Genomic DNA, 16,290 nt, shown 5'->3' with positions numbered 1-16,290 from the left:
GGTTTATCCTGCACTCTGCACGCCGGCTTCTTCCGGTATGATGGCGACCTGCTTCCTTTCCTTCACTTTTCTTTGATAAATAGAGGTACGTTGTTATTCATGTTTTCATGTTGTTATTACTGTTCGTTTATTCTTTTCTCAGCTTTAGTGCTTTCTTTAGTGGTGTTTTAACCACGTTTAGAACCGCAAACGACCCATTTTTTGTCTTGGGGTTTATAAATATCCTGGGGTTTTTTTTAGGGGCGGAAGGTCACCCGGAAAACGGGTGGTTATGGTGGGGAACCGCGGCTACCGGAAACCGTCGCTATGGCGGTGCGTTTTAAATCCAGCCCACGTGCAGATATTTTCATATTATGGTCGCGTCCAGAAATCCGCCCTAGTGCGCTGTGTAGGGTGACTAAATAGCACCGTTATGGAGTAGTGACACTAGATAGGAGACAAATCAAGTTATTGGAATGCTGATAGTAAAACCAATGACTGAATAAGCAGCAGTGTGTAAATGTACAAAGAAATGCGAAGATGTTTGAGGATATTCAGCAGTGCAGCATGAACATGTGAAACCTTTTTCACAGCTCTGTTTAAATACAGAAGGGAAAGAAAACACTTCCCCTTAAAGGACATACTAACACATCCATGTACCCTATAATTAAACAGTGAGCCATCATCCATAGGCATTGACATGTGTGTGTGTGTGAGAGAGAGAAAGTGTGAGAGTGTGTGTCGTGTGTGAGAGAGAGTGTGTGTTAGTGGAAGTGTGAGTGAGAGTGTGTGTGTTACACCAGTGTTGTGACTTTCACAAGTATTTCACTACTGTACATAAGTAAGACACACTGCTGTCCTTGAGTATGGAATTGAGGTTTTGAGATGTTTTTCCTGCTTACTGTCATTTGTAAATTGTGGGAATTTGAGTTTTTTTGGGGGGCACGGTGGCTTAGTGGTTAGCACGTTCGCCTCACACCTCCAGGGTCGGGGTTCGATTCCCGCCTCCACCTTGTGTGTGTGGAGTTTGCATGTTCTCCCCGTGCCTCGGGGGTTTCCTCCGGGTACTCCGGTTTCCTCCCCCGGTCCAAAGACATGTATGGTAGGTTGATTGGCATCTCTGGAAAAATTGTCCCTAGGGTGTGATTGTGTGAGTGAATGAGTGTGTGTGTGTGTGTGCCCTGCGATGGGTTGGCACTCCGTCCAGGGTGTATCCTGCCTTGATGCCCGATGACGCCTGAGATAGGCACAGGCTCCCCGTGACCCGAGGTAGTTCGGATAAGCGGTAGAAGATGAATGAATGAATGAATGAGTTGCTGTATCCTGGATGTTCTTTATACTGTTTCCACCAGCAGAACCGCCACTCACTGGACGCAAACATTTTGTATGTGCTATGTGCTATGTGCTATAACATGACAGCGTCAGAGTCACTGAGACTGTAATGTGAACATCACCTGGTACAGTAAACAAATACTGCGTTCCAGTGAATACTGCTCAGCAACACTGTTATACCTGGTCACACACACACGCACGCACTCACTCACGTGCACACACAAACACTGCCAAGGCAATATTGATAAAGGTTTATGATGCAGAACATCTGGTTAGAGAGCTTTTTTTAATTTGATGAATGTCCCTAAGTTACAGCCTTGCAAACCTAAACAATGGTAGGAAAAAGGTCACTAAAGCTTCCTGTGTTGGTATTTGAGTGGGTTAGATCCGTTCATTCACAGGTTCCCACGGTGCAGCCTGACCTAGACCTGCACATTAGTCAGACCCTGTAGGACCCTGTAGTCTCAGTCTCAGTCTCTCTCTCTCTCTATCTCAGAGGTAGGCAGACGGCTGGAGATTCGTGTGTGTCGGTGTATGTGAGACTATGCCGTTGTTAGCATTTTTGCTGCTCTTCACTCTCGGCACTTGGTCTGGTGCTGTCGGTGATCCTAAGCCGCAGATGAACTACAGCTCTGTGACATTGCCGAGTCTTCACATCCCTTACTTCCTGAACAGCAACACACACGTGGAAAGAGTTTGCCGAGACGACCCTCTCTGTCCATTTAAAGTAAGAAATTCTCTGTGTGGGTTTTCGATAATAGTTTATAAAAAAAAAAAAAAAAAATGTTCCTTGATAAGCCGCATCATCCTGTACTACAAACTGAGTCTGATGATAAAGGTGGCAAATATAAAGAATTCTCTGAAAAGTGTTTTTAATCTATAAAGATTAGGAAAGTTAAAGAAAATACATAAAAGCAACTTCTTGTATTCTGCTTGACGTAGTTTTGTACTTATTAAAATGAGATCATGATACCAGTGCCATTTTTTTTAAAAATCTAAGTCGATCTAGAATATTGTAATCTAACCAAAGAATATACAATTATTCTAAATGATTGTGATTTTTTTTGGAACTGCTTTCACTCTGGTCTGTGACAATAGTCCTCAGATATAACTTGGAACCACAAACCAAAAGAATTTTCCAGTTTGACTTTTAAAAAGGACGTAAACGTCCACAGTTGAGCTCAATCCAAACCTTGTGAAAGAAGCATCATCTTAAAAAAAGTGTATCCTCAGAGGCTTTGCAACGGTGTGTTTTCTCTGTGCTGTCGGTAGGATGCTCTGTCACAGAAGCAGTCGTGTTGGGGTTATGAGATGAGCTGTTCTCCTGAGCACAGGTTCAGCTTCCCGACCTGCACCAGCGTGGACTCTGCATGGTGAGATCAACCTGCTGCTTCTGTCTTTACCTTTCGGTCAGTCATGCTGCATGAGCAGCCCGATAAAACTAACGCACTTAAACAGAAACAGGAAATAATCAAAGACTCTTTTATAAATAAATAAATCACTGCTACAAAAACGATTCAGCCTGGCCGTAGTGCTGTGTACGGGAACACTTCAACTCGCAATACACATGTATGTCTTTAAATCAGGGGTTACTTGTATATTTTAAGACACAGTAACAGGTGTTATAACTGACTTCATATTTTTCAGCATGATTTTTAGCTGCACAGTCGAATAAATGCACTTTAAGTTATTAAGAAATTTTGAAAAAGCACAGTGGCTTCAGGAGCGACCTGTTTGGCACCTTTTATAATTTATTAAAAAAGGGCATTCTAAAAAAATTCAGTCATTACCGGTGTTGTAAATCACAGATGTGTGTATGTGTGTGTGTGTGTGTGTGTGTGCTGTAGGGCTCGCACAGTGCAGATGGCTCAGGAAATCTTCTGGAAGCAGGCCGACTTCGGCTACGTTAAAGAGCGTCTGAGTGAGATGAAGACCATTTGCAGGCCTTTAACTCCCGTAAAACGGATTTCCTGTCATTCTCAGTGCTGTGCTCATGATTTCCTTTTTCTTTGACTATGAAGAAACTGTTATTATTCCTACACGACCGGTAGAAATTGTCCTAGAATGTGACAAGTTGTTTTGTGTCCTTCGTTTGTTTCCTGTCTCAGGGGGAATCCTCTCTGAAGTGTACGAGCCACATGCGCTACTGCAGAGCCACCAACCTCTATCTGGACCTCCGGAAGCCCCGCAGGGGTCATGAGAGGTCAGTGACCCCAAAGAGTCAACAAGGTGGTGAGGAGGAAATGGACAGTGTGAAACAGTGTGAAATGTCATGAACGATCTACTGTAGAAAAAAAATGAGTAATCTGTTTAAACCGATAGTTAATTACTGTTGTGTAGAAAGGTTGTGCTTTAATTGTAAAAATGTTTCACTTAAAACTCGGCTCTATTACGGAGACTGGCAGACAGAGACACAGCCACGCCTCCTGTACTGAGACTGACACTGGCCACGCCTCCTGTACTGAGACTGACACTGGCCACGCCTCCTGTACAGAGACAGACAGGGCCACGCCTCCTGTACAGAGACCAACACAGGCCACGCCTCCTGTACTGAGACTGACCCTAGCCACACCTCCTGTACTGAGACTGACCCTAGCCACACCTCCTGTACTGAGACTGACCCTAGCCACTCCTCTCGTACAGAGACCAACACAGGCCACGCCTCCCGTACAGACACTGAAGCTGGCCATGCCTCCAGTACTGAGACTGACCCTAGCCACGCCTCCCATACTGAGACTGATCCTGGCCACTCCTCTCGTACAGAGACCGACCCGGCCATGCCTCTAGTACAGAGACTGACACTTGCCGCTCCTCCAGTACTCAGACTGAACCAGGCCACTCCTCCATTATTGAGACTGACACTGGCCACTCCTCCATTATTGAGACTGACACTGGCCACACCTCCAGTACTGAGACTGACACTGGCCACACCTCCAGTACTGAGACTGACACTGGCCACACCTCCAGTACTGAGACTGACACTGGCCACACCTCCAGTACTGAGACTGACACTGGCCACACCTCCAGTACTGAGACTGACACTGGCCACACCTCCAGTACTGAGACTGACACTGGCCACACCTCCAGTACTGAGACTGACACTGGCCACACCTCCAGACACCTCCTTTATGGGACTAATTATATTGTCTAGTAAAAGACAATTGAAGTATAATAAACTCTCTCTCATTCTCTCTCTCTCTCTCTCTCTCTCTCTCTCTCTCTCTCTCTCTCTCTCTCCACTCTCTCCTCTCTCCCAGGTTTAATGAGGATTTCTTGCAGAAACGTGAGGTCGGGGGTCACTGCAGACTGAACAATAAGTTGTTGAAGGCAGAAGGGCAGCACAAGAGCCCCCTGCAGTCCTGGTAAGTACGACAGCGTACAATATTAAATGACTACACTAAGGTTCAGTGTTTGTGCTCCTGAGTAACTCCAGTTAATCCAGATTCAATTAAATTAGACTGAAGTCATTCTCACTGGGGAATAAAAGTATAAATCATTCAGACACAGATGTCCATAATGTTAGACATGTTATGCACGTACACATAATATGTTGGTTAAACAATTATCACACAATACAATTCTACAAGTCTACACATGATATTATTATAAAACCCATATAAAAAATAATAAGGGAGACAAAATTTGCAAGATGTCTCCTGTCCAACTAGTTACTAGAGAATAGAAGACAGACAGGACGATATTTATATTGCTTCAATCTATTTAGTTTATACTGAAGTTTATAGTGAATATTTTGTAGGTTAGAGACCTTCCAGTGATGTAATTTTAGCCCAAGCAAATCAGACATCTCTGATGACCGGCGATTTACTTTCCTCAGGTTCGCCGAGCTGCAGACGTACACGGAGCTCGACTTCCATCCCGTAGAAGACGGGCACTGTGATGTCATCATCGAGCGACCCACGGTCTTCATGAAGCTGGATGCAGGTGGGATCTCCATTGATGTGTTGAATTGTTTACAGAGAAAACAAACTTGTAGCATACATCTGATTATCGTTTAAAGAAATATAACACACTCGAACAACAAAGGTGTGAGAAGGAGACTTTCTAGAAAACAGTGTGTGTGTGTGTGTGTGGGGGGGGGATAGTTAATACTTCCTTCAGGCAAATAAGATCACTTTAGAGTTTCTCTTCTGAAACACTTTTCACATAAATGTTTTCTGACTGAATCTTAAACACACTACTTTGTTTATCGGCGACTGTTCGTCTTTAGGTCTACTGTATATTTACTTTCCAGGTGTGAACATGTACCATCACTTCTGTGATTTTGTCAATCTGTACATCTCTCAGCACCTCAACAACTCATTCAGCAGAGACATCAACATCGTCATGTGGGACACGGTATTGCACACACACACACACACACACTTTTCTAACATTATAAGGATTATTGGTATGACACATTTAAAAATATATATATATATATTATTAAATAAAAACAGGGGGGCACGGTGGCTTAGTGGTTAGCACGTTCGCCTCACACCTCCAGGGTTGGGGGTTCGATTCCCGCCTCCACCTTGTGTGTGTGGAGTTTGCATGTTCTCCCCGTGCCTCGGGGGTTTCCTCCGGGTACTCCGGTTTCCTCCCCCGGTCCAAAGATACGCATGGTAGGTTGATTGGCATCTCTGGAAAATTGTCTGTAGTGTGTGATTGTGTGAGTGAATGAGAGTGTGTGTGTGTGTGCCCTGCGATGGGTTGGCACTCCGTCCAGGGTGTATCCTGTCTTGATGCCCGATGACGCCTGAGATAGGCACAGGCTCCCCGTGACCCGAGGTAGTTCGGATAAGCGGTAGAAGATGAGTGAGTGAGAGAGAGTGAGTAAATAAAAACAACTACTTTGGTTAGAAATGAAACAGAACTCAAAAAAAGCATGAAAAATATATAAATAAATGGTGAATTACACAGAATTAAGAAAGAAAATTTAGAGCATTAAAATAAACTCAGAATTTATGCAGGTATGAAAATATGTTCAGTATAAAGCATACGGCAGGCAGATCAATCGTCTGTAAAGAATCTCAGAGCTAAAACCATCTTTCTGTTCTTCGTACCCGAGTAGAAATAAACTGTTTCTGACGTCGTGCTGAATCTGGGCCTCGTCTCCAGCCGCTGTGAGCGGAGAGGAAATAGGAGAGGGTGTAAAACTACATGATTTATGGACAAACCTAATCCTGGCTTCCTTTCCTGAAACTGTTTTCCATGTTCTGAGAAGAGGTTGAAGAATAATCAGGCAGAAAGACTTCCTTAGACCAAAATAAAGCTACCAAACGGATACTGCTATCAGAGTGGCAGAAGATTAAAAGAAAAAACAAAAGACACCAAACACTGATTTAAAGCTCAGATAAATCTATGGAGCTGTTTTATACTTGTCATTTTCTTTGTCCTTTTTTTTAATTTTAGAGTTTTTATGGTTATGGAGACCTCTTCAGCGAAACCTGGCGAGTTTTCTCCGATAATGACGTCATACACCTTAAAACCTATGACACAAAAAGGGTAAGATCCTTCACTGCTCTACAAAATAAATCACCCAGATGAAGATGAATGTAAAACGATGTCAGTTCCTGTCATCTCTGGACTGCAATCTACTGAATTCCTCAAAAGAGAGCAAAGAAATCAATGCACGTGTCACTTAACTGTTTGAATTTAGAGCATCACTGTCCATCCTACCTTCCTTCCATCCATCCATCCATCCATCCATCCATCCATCTATCCATCGACCTGTCAATCCTTCAATACATTCATCCATTCATTCATCCATCCATCCATCCATCCATCCATCAACCTGTCAATCCTTTAATCCATCCATCCATCCATCAACCTGTCAATCCTTTAATCCATCCATCCATCCATCCATCCTACCTTCCTTCCATCCTACCTTCCATCCATCCATCCATCCATCCATCCATCCATCCATCCATCCTACCCTCCATCCATTCATCCATCCATCCATCCATCCATCTATCCATCAACCTGTCAATCCCTCAATTAATTCATCCATTCATTCATTAATCTATCTTTTATCCCTCTATCCCCCATCAACCTGTCAATCCTTCAATCCATTCATCCATCCAGCCTTTTTGTTAAGTGAATTCATGTTTTTCGATTTTATATTTAATAAAAAAAAAATCTAAAGTGTATTGAGAAAGTTTCCTGTTTTTTTCATAATGTTTTTAATACTGCACTCTTTTAGAGTCTCCAGGTCAGTGGGTGTCACTGAGAGAATAGAGTGATGAAGTGATAGAGCGGGTGTTGCAGTCTGTGTTGGGGGCTGATGGTGTCTTTGATGCCTTTTTTCCATCACAGGTGTGTTTCAGGGATGCTTTTTTCTCACTATTACCACGGATGAGATATGGCCTCTTCTACAACACACCCCTGGTGAGAACCTTTTAAAAAACACCTTCAGAGAGAAATTTCATCTCCTGTCAGGTTCGCCATCAAAACATCTGGAAAATTCTGAATAACAAATCGTGAGGATTGTGTTTGTTCTGTATGCGTTACACTCATGGCTTTGACCGTGGCTCCGCTTCACCCTCATCTGTGTGTGCTCTACATACATTACACACAACTGCTTGTTGATGTATAGTTTTTTTGGGCCCTGAAGCGTGAAATGCAGACGTGTGTTTTTCTTTTCACCGTGCGCACGTGTGGTGTCACATCTGTCTTTAAAATAACAGCTTTATATTCATGACCTTCAGCATATGAGTTGAAGGTAGAAATGATATTGAGATCTTTGAAACATGAGTGAAGGAGTGGAAGAGAATGCGATGAAGTGTGTGTGTGTGTGTGTGTGTGTGTGATTGACAGATCTCAAACTGCCAGAGTGAAGGGATGTTCAGAGCATTTTCTCAGCATGTCCTTCATCGACTCAACATCCCACAGGAGGGACCCAAGGTAACACACACACACATGCACACACATACACACACATACACACACACACAGTGTGTGAAAGGAATAAATGATAGTCATTTGTCATAATAAATGATCCATCCATCCATTTCTACATCTTTCCAGCCCAGCTTTAGTTCACCCATCCATCCATCCATCTATCTATACTTCTATCTATCCAGCTATCTATCTATCTTTGATACAGACATCAGTTCTCGGAGACACCTGCTTCTCTGCATCACACCAAAATCGACAATTACATGCACAAATCGATTTCTAATCTAAAAACATCCCACAACTGCACATCAGGTCTACAAAACATCAGCAGTGTGGCTTCGTTTAAACGCACCACCACAAAACCGCCACTAGAGGGAAGCACTAGATAACAAAAACCCAGTGTTGCAAAGATCCAAAGTGGGCCACATCATTCACTGAGCCTTACAGGATAGTCAGATAACTGGATAGTCAGATAAGAAGTTAATCATGACTGGAGCTTGATTTGATGATCTGATGGGGGTAGAGGTGGTGGAGAAGTAAAAACTTAAACCCAAATGTACATGAAGTCATAGTGTATTACTCGTGTCCTGATTTTAATATTATAACTCTGCGTAATAATTCAGACTCTTCCAACCAGGAGTTGATTAAACCTTAAAAAAAATCTTTTTCATTTATATTTTAAATGACTGATACTATTTGATCAGATTGTCAGTAAACTCTGTCCTGGCTACGTTGTGTTGCAGGGAGACCGAATCCGGGTCACACTGCTGGCTCGGAGCACGGAGTATCGCAGGATATTAAACCAGCAGGAGGTCAGAGCACACACACACACACACACACACACACACACACACACAATCCCTATCTGTCTCTGTCTCACTCTCATTGATTTATCACTCCAGTTCCTTAACTGTGCATTTAAACTCTTATTTGCAGTTGGCTCTTGGAATAAATCCCTGATTTAGTTTGGCTTCTGTCCATAAGACAGTTAGTTCTCATTAATCACCTACCGATCCCCTACTGTGTGTGTGTGTGTGTGTGTGTGTGTGTGTGTGTGTGTAGCTCATAAATGCCCTGAAGACTGTGGCTTCATTTGAGGTCAAGCTGGTGGATTACAAGTACAAGTGAGTGACACAGTCATCCTGCTTCTTATCTCCGTCGTGACGCTGAGTGACAGCTGATTGATTGCATGTCTTTCTGGGTTTTTCTGTGTCTGTGTGTGTGTGTGTGTGTGTGTATGGGTTGAAGAGATATGCCATTCCTGGATCAGATCAGGGTGACTCATAACTCGGACATCTTTATCGGGATGCATGGCGCTGGCCTCACACATCTGCTCTTCCTTCCGGACTGGGCCGTCATATTCGAGCTGTACGTGATGATTTCACACAGAACATGCATATACTTTTACAAAAACAATTCAAAATACACATTTATTCAGTGTCAAAAAGGCTATTTTTTTTAAAAAAAAAAAAGGGACTCGTGCCATGTGACTAAAGTAAAATAAATTTAAATATAGAGCTTTCTGTATTCAGGATGGTGATGTGGAGCTGTTTCTGTCTCACAGCTATAACTGTCACGATGAAGGCTGCTACCGGGATCTGGCTCGGCTCCGGGGCGTTCACTACCTGACCTGGCAGAGAGTAGACAAAGTGTTCCCTCAGGATAAGGTACGATGATGCAGAGCCTCAAATCCCTACACACACACACACACACACACACACACCCCTGAGAATTACAGCATTACAGCAGCTTTCTAGTTATTGCTCTTGTACTAAAGTTGTCAGAGGTTCTTACAGGTTGTTAGAGGTTTGCACAAACACACACACACACACACACACACTCTCTAAATATTCAATGGCTTTTTTCATCTTAAACATAATCATTAAATGCAGTCTGTAATATTAAACAGAAAAAAAAATTACTTGAAAAGAGAACATATAAAAAACAAACATTTGTACAAAAAAACTAAAATTGTAAAAATGTAATAAAAAATAAAAATAAATAAATCATATATAAAAATAAAATAAAAAAACAATATTTTCAAAAAGCATTCAGTGAAAATGAATGCTATAGTTTTGAATCAGGTTAATCTCACACTTTATCTATATATTAATCATTCTGTTAATGTGAGGTGTGTGTGTGTGTGTGTGTGTTGCAGGGACACCACCCTACACTCGGAGATCACCCGAAATTCACTAACTACACCTTCGACCGCGAGGAGTTCATGCGCTTGGTCATGTTGGCTGCAGATCACGTGAGGAGACACCGGGCGTGGCGTTCCACACAGAGACGAGATGAGCTGTAGCACACACACACACACACACACACACACACACACACACACACACACAGAACGCTGTATTGTAAAGCGCTGATTCAGGATCAGTATTTTTCTTCATATAATAATACTATGGACTTAGAAACTGATCTGAGATCAGCACTTAGATCAAAACTCTTATTTATTTTACATTTTATACAGAGCGATGTAATTCTAGAAGAAATTCTAGAAGTTCTATATATCTTGAGTATGGAAGTTGACCAATTTCTCATTTTCCGATTATGATAAACATTTTTCTGAGGCTGTATAGAGAAACCTTTCCTGGTAGGATTTCTAGACATATTTCCTGACGTTTTGTCTCATTTCAAGTCTCAAATCAAATAAATCTTCCTACAGAATAAGACAATTTAAAGCTTGGAAAAAGACAAAAGGTCTAAAAATAGGCTTTATAATACTTTAGCATCTGTTAATGAGAAATATTAGACAAATTCACCTAGATACAAGATATTTTGGTTGATATATCAATTATATCAGTGTCCACTATCGCAAAAATCATGAACTCGACACACACACCATCTTAAATTCTGTTTTTTTTTTGTTCACTTATTTTTTGATGGTTCGAACCCTTCAATGTTAACGTGACCGCTTCATTATTTTGTGTTTTATTTTCCTACAGAGAATTTCATTGTTTTATTTTGTGCTCCCGTGATACAACATGCTCGGCTTTAAATCTCCTCCGAGCCAGGAATATTTGATCCGTGTAGTGGGATCGCTGTTCATTGGCAGAAGTATGTATTTATTTTGGTGTTATTGTGTTCTCAAGCTGGGTGATTTGAACAGATTTACTGTCATTTACCAGTAAACAGACTTACAGTATTTATTGTACAGTAGCTGAGCGTAGGTCACACATTCAGATGTTCTCAGACGTGTCACGCCATGTTTTTCTTTTTTAATCCTTAGTTTACAAACCCTTTGACTGCAAAATTCACAAGTGTTCTACACAAACATGTTTTATTCATTATGTTTTAACAAACACCCGCCTCTTACTTTGGCCAAACCGTCTCGTCATGTCTTTAGCTTCTTTTTAGGAATTTGTTCTCAAACACATCATTTATAAGCAAATGAACTGGATGTTATTGCACAAAATAAACGTGTTGAGTTCATCGACTTCCCTCAGACTTCCATTACACTGCAAACAAGAAGACGTCATTAATATCGAAAAATTCCAGCTAATATTTCTCTTAGTTTGTTTTTTTATTAGTGTTTTTTTTATTGAATTTCAAGCGTAAAGAAATATATTTTGTTGCTAGATCATTTTAAGAGAAGAGAAATGATCTGCCAATAGATTTTAAGACCAAGATTTACAGTGATTTACAGTGTATTAGTGAACTCTTTAGGATAAAGTTCATTACGTTTCCTTGTACTGTCCAGAACCTTTTGTTTTGTACCTTTTAGTGTGTGACTTTTACCAGGGAAGGTGCACGTGGCGTCATTTTAACCTTAAGCTCAGTTCACCTTTTTAATTAAAAAAAAACAACAACAAAAAGGAACGAAGCTTCAGCACATAGTTAAGGTACAGTAGAGTGTTGTTATTCCCGAGAGAGAAGCTGGAGATCGTACTGAGTATCGTGTTAGCGTGGAAAGAAAAGTTTGCTGCTTGATATTTAAACCTTTTCAGTTTTGCATTTTTAAGCGTGTCAGTATTTCTGAAGAATGAATGTAGTTTTATTTTGTGCATATGAATGTGTTTAAAACTTGAAATGGTCTTATTTAAGAGGAGTTTGCTTTGTTTGCTCGTTGTCTCACCTTGAAAAATGTTAATGAGTTTGAGGATCAATACTTTCAGAGGAAGCTGATCTCGAGGCAGAAAAGTTTTCTGCTTCGTGTGTGTGTGTGTGTGTGTGTGTGCATGTGTGTTTGTGTGTGTGTGTAATTTCTAAAATTATTAATTGGACTGCTTCTGCTTGCAATCCCATTCGGCATCACATTACTTCCTCTGCTCGATATGAGCTATGAGTGCACCGTAAAGGGCACAAGTCCAGGCCTCACCGTCATTAATCTGCGTGACCTTAAAAACGTGCCGCCATTTTTTCCCGCTTTAGTTTACATTGTGTTCCCCTTTTACTCCACTAGATGGCAGTAGAAGACCACGAGTGATCTCTGGGCTCTGACGGTTTTATTGTGCGAGTTGAGACTCACTTGTGAGAAGTTTGACTTGGCATTTAGTCATGTTGTCACAAAGTGTTGGAAAAGTATTAAAAAAGTCAGAGAGATAAATAACCGTGCTGACTTGTAGGGTTTGACTGGACTCTGTGTTTTCTTTTGGATATATAGAGTGTATACTGTATTATTCTCAGGATAGTAGATTTATTTATTTAGCAGAAAACTCTTGTACCTTTTTACTGACATATAAATGCTGGTGATTGTAGACTCTTTAAAGCTCTTAAGAGGAACCAATTTCAAACTTGATAAAATATTCAATTATGAATGTAAAACTCCATCCTCTATTCCACACACACACACACACACACACACACACACACACACACACACACACACACACACATGCACACTTATCTCTATTTAGTTTGTATTGGAGTGTGTTAAAAATGAAGGAAAATATTTATACTGGAAATTTTATTCAGGGTGCCATTACTTTTAAGCCCATGACAAATCCCCTGCAGTGTTGATACGATGATATATTACACGTCAGTACAAGAACTTTTATTATTTTATTGTTTTTGAATCATCTTTCACTCAATAATTCACGAATAAAAAAGTGTTTTAATTGAACATCTGTTTTGTTGCCAAGCCTAAGTATTACATATGTACCATCTATTATTAAAATGTCTTTTCTCATGGAGTAGGTCTTATAAATTAATGACTAAATCTCCCCAAAAAGGATTTTTTTTGCTGTTATTGATGTCCCTCTGCATGCTGCCAGGATGAGACATGATCATGATGCTGCTTTTCAGTGCTGAACTGAATAAAAGCTGCCTCTTGTTTTATTGCACAAATCAGTCAAAAAGTGTACGTCAGTCTTTTCCCCCCTCTCTGTGGCCTAAATGAACCGCTCAGCATCACTTTTATCCACTTTCCTCTGCCTGCGTATCAATATTAGAAGACATGAAGAAATGATTTCTGGCTTATCTGAATCTCACTGCTGATTTGGCTTCTTTTAGTTTTGTTTTTTCTCCCCCCTCCGTCATCCTTTATCCGTCTCATGCCTTTTTTGCCTTTCTATATATGCAGTAATACACGTTATCCTGGGTGTATTTATCCACGCCTTAATCTAATCTCATTTCATAAAGAGAGGAATATTCCTAGGCGCCGTGCGGAAATAAAGCGGCTCAACCCACGGGCTCGTCTTACAGAACCACTGCGTGAAGAAAACGTCTGCTTTTCAGAGTAGAAATGTGGGAATATTGATTTGAGATGGACAAATTAAATCTTCCTTGGGGTTTGTTATCTGTTCTGTGACCTGTAATTAATTATCAACACTAAAAGCTTTCTTTCATCCTCTTCACCTTAAAGAAAGCACGGTTCCATGACGTGACGATCGCAGATCATCGACGCTATAGGCTGTTTGTTTCACTCACTCTGGATGAGAGTGTTACAACTCACCAGGAAGTGGTGTTACAACTCAATCTCAACTCACATGTGTGATCACGGAGAGTCATTTTTAGTAGCAGAAATCAGAACTGTAATTATTTACAGAACGCCAAGCCCTAACCAACCAGCTAAAATTCTTCGTGAGCTTTGTCGTGATCCTTTACCCCCAGCATCCAGCACACTTTTTAGTGATTTTTTTTTTCCAACTGTAAAACACTAAAGATGGTCATTTACTGTATAATTTATATGTTCTGCAGTGGTTCTCAAACTGGTGTTTATATTGCAGAACCCTGTCTGGGTTTAGATTTTTCACAGTAGTTGAAATCACAGCCCACAAATTGTTTTCGTATGAACTTGTTCGGCTGGACACTTCAATCGAATTGGTTTAATTTAAATCTCAAGAACTGAACAGCAGCGATGCCGACAAGTCAATAATATTTCAGTAAACTCATGAGTGTGTTGCTGCTGTCTGTGGTGCTGAAACAAGCCCCGTGTCCGTGCAGGGTAAAACACGCTGCGTTCAGTCTAAGCAGATTGTAAGATATATAGAATATAACATTAGATCCGTGCTGAAAGAGTAACCTAAAGCAGATCTTTAATCTCTGAGCACTGAGCACAGTATTGGGCTTGTAAGAAGGTGTTTAGTAAAACAGCTCAGATACGCAGCCATTAAATCTAATCTAGTGTATCATTCTCGACACTCTGCCATCAAACGGGGTGGCCTTGGGTATTATGGGACATATGGTAATACGGGACATGCAAATCATTGGCCTTGAATTACAAAGCAGTGCTTAATTGTTCTTCCAGGAAGGACACGCATCATATAGGACACCATGGAGCTGAGCTCAGGGAGCGAATATGAATCCTACACGTCCATGTACAAACGAGAGTCACACGGCCCAGTCCCACCGTGTTTGCATATTGAATAAGAAGACATGAATTTCTGGATTATATTAAGTCAAAAAGAAAGGGCGGATCCAGCAGCATATACATGTCTAAATTCTGCTTTGTTATATACATACTGTGTATAAATGTACAGATAGATGTACACATGCATGACTGTCAGAAATAGTCCTGTATATAAATATATTATTTAAGTAACACTACAGTTCAACATCAGTAAAAAAAAAAAAAAAAACTATAGCTGATGTCCTGTCGTACCTCAACACAGCGTGCATTTATTCAGGTTTATTACATCCTTATGGCCTGGATAAATCATATGCAGTAGCTATGTTACTTTTCATTTTATATGTGCTGGTTTTTATCCACAAAATGGCTGCCTTAAATAAATATACAGTCTAGAGTAAAGTGTAATAAGCCCACAAAACAGAAATGCAAATGAACCCTGACCAATCAGGAGTGCTTGTGAATAAAAATTTGTCTTTCACAGAAGCGGACCGATACTTAAAGATCCCTGCAGTATACTTTATGGCTTTTTCCAGTTCAGCAGCACATGACCCAATCTTTTAGTCCACATGTAACTCTGCATCTCGTGCACTTTCCACTTCCTGTCTAAATATTTTGTGCCTATCGCCACTCCGTCATGCGATATTCAAACCCGACTCTCCCACAGTACGGACCAGATGAAACGTGAAATTGGACAACGTGTTTTGGCCTTGGAAAAACAAGTCGTTAAAAAAAGTGAAAGAGCATCGCAAGGTTGTTTGTGGTTAATATTTTATAAGCCGTGCCTTAAACGTCTGGCCTGAAAAAAGATATTCAGTAGGGGGGGAAAATAATAGCGCTGCAATATACAGTACAGTAGGAGGCCATATCAGTGTTTTTGAAAAAGAGTTCATTGCAGAATAATTTTCCTCTTGCATTGAGACGGATCTTCAGTCTTAAATCAGGAGCGTTAGAGGAGTGTGTTTGGATGTTTAAGAGACCAAAACAGTGTCTTATTGTAGCTTAATAAACGATCGTTTTCTCTCTAAATTTCTTGAAGCTATTTAGATTTGTTGTAGATACCCTCAAAACTGTCCAGTTAGGGCAGTAAATCATTGGGTGTATCCATGGTACGAGCACAGGAAGTTACGTTTATAAGGTGGTGCGCCACTAGGATTTTGGTGGATGGATCTATTAAAAAAAAAAAAAGAAGAAAAAAAGAACAATTTCTAAAAATGGCGAAAGAACCATCTATTAAGACCGGAGAGACAAGCGGAATTTTTAGCAGATGATTCTTTTTAAAGATT

General features: G+C 40.7%; 1 protein-coding gene across 4 annotated transcripts; it reads left to right on the top strand.

Moving 5' to 3' along the window:
- Positions 1-32: 32 nt before the first annotated feature.
- On the top strand, positions 33-13,349 carry eogt (EGF domain-specific O-linked N-acetylglucosamine (GlcNAc) transferase). Of its 4 annotated transcripts, XM_060858413.1 has the most exons (16): positions 33-85; positions 1,808-2,038; positions 2,584-2,684; positions 3,159-3,267; positions 3,420-3,514; positions 4,569-4,673; positions 5,147-5,253; positions 5,564-5,667; positions 6,724-6,816; positions 7,627-7,698; positions 8,128-8,214; positions 8,952-9,020; positions 9,271-9,332; positions 9,457-9,576; positions 9,773-9,875; positions 10,367-13,349. In XM_060858413.1, exons 2-16 carry the CDS (start codon positions 1,856-1,858, stop codon positions 10,511-10,513), a joined length of 1,557 nt encoding a protein of 518 aa, XP_060714396.1. In that variant the 5' UTR covers positions 33-85; positions 1,808-1,855; the 3' UTR covers positions 10,514-13,349. The 4 variants fall into 4 exon arrangements, with proteins under 4 accessions (XP_060714396.1, XP_060714398.1, XP_060714397.1 ...); XM_060858415.1 differs by lacking the exons at positions 33-85; positions 6,724-6,816 and having other exon boundaries at positions 1,724-2,038; XM_060858414.1 differs by lacking the exons at positions 33-85; positions 7,627-7,698 and having other exon boundaries at positions 1,724-2,038.
- The last annotated feature ends 2,941 nt before the right edge of the window (positions 13,350-16,290 follow it).

Source organism: Tachysurus vachellii, chromosome 22 (assembly GCF_030014155.1).
Source record: "Tachysurus vachellii isolate PV-2020 chromosome 22, HZAU_Pvac_v1, whole genome shotgun sequence".
NCBI classification, from domain to species: Eukaryota; Metazoa; Chordata; class Actinopteri; order Siluriformes; family Bagridae; genus Tachysurus; species Tachysurus vachellii.
This window is presented reverse-complemented; position numbering and strand designations above follow the sequence as displayed.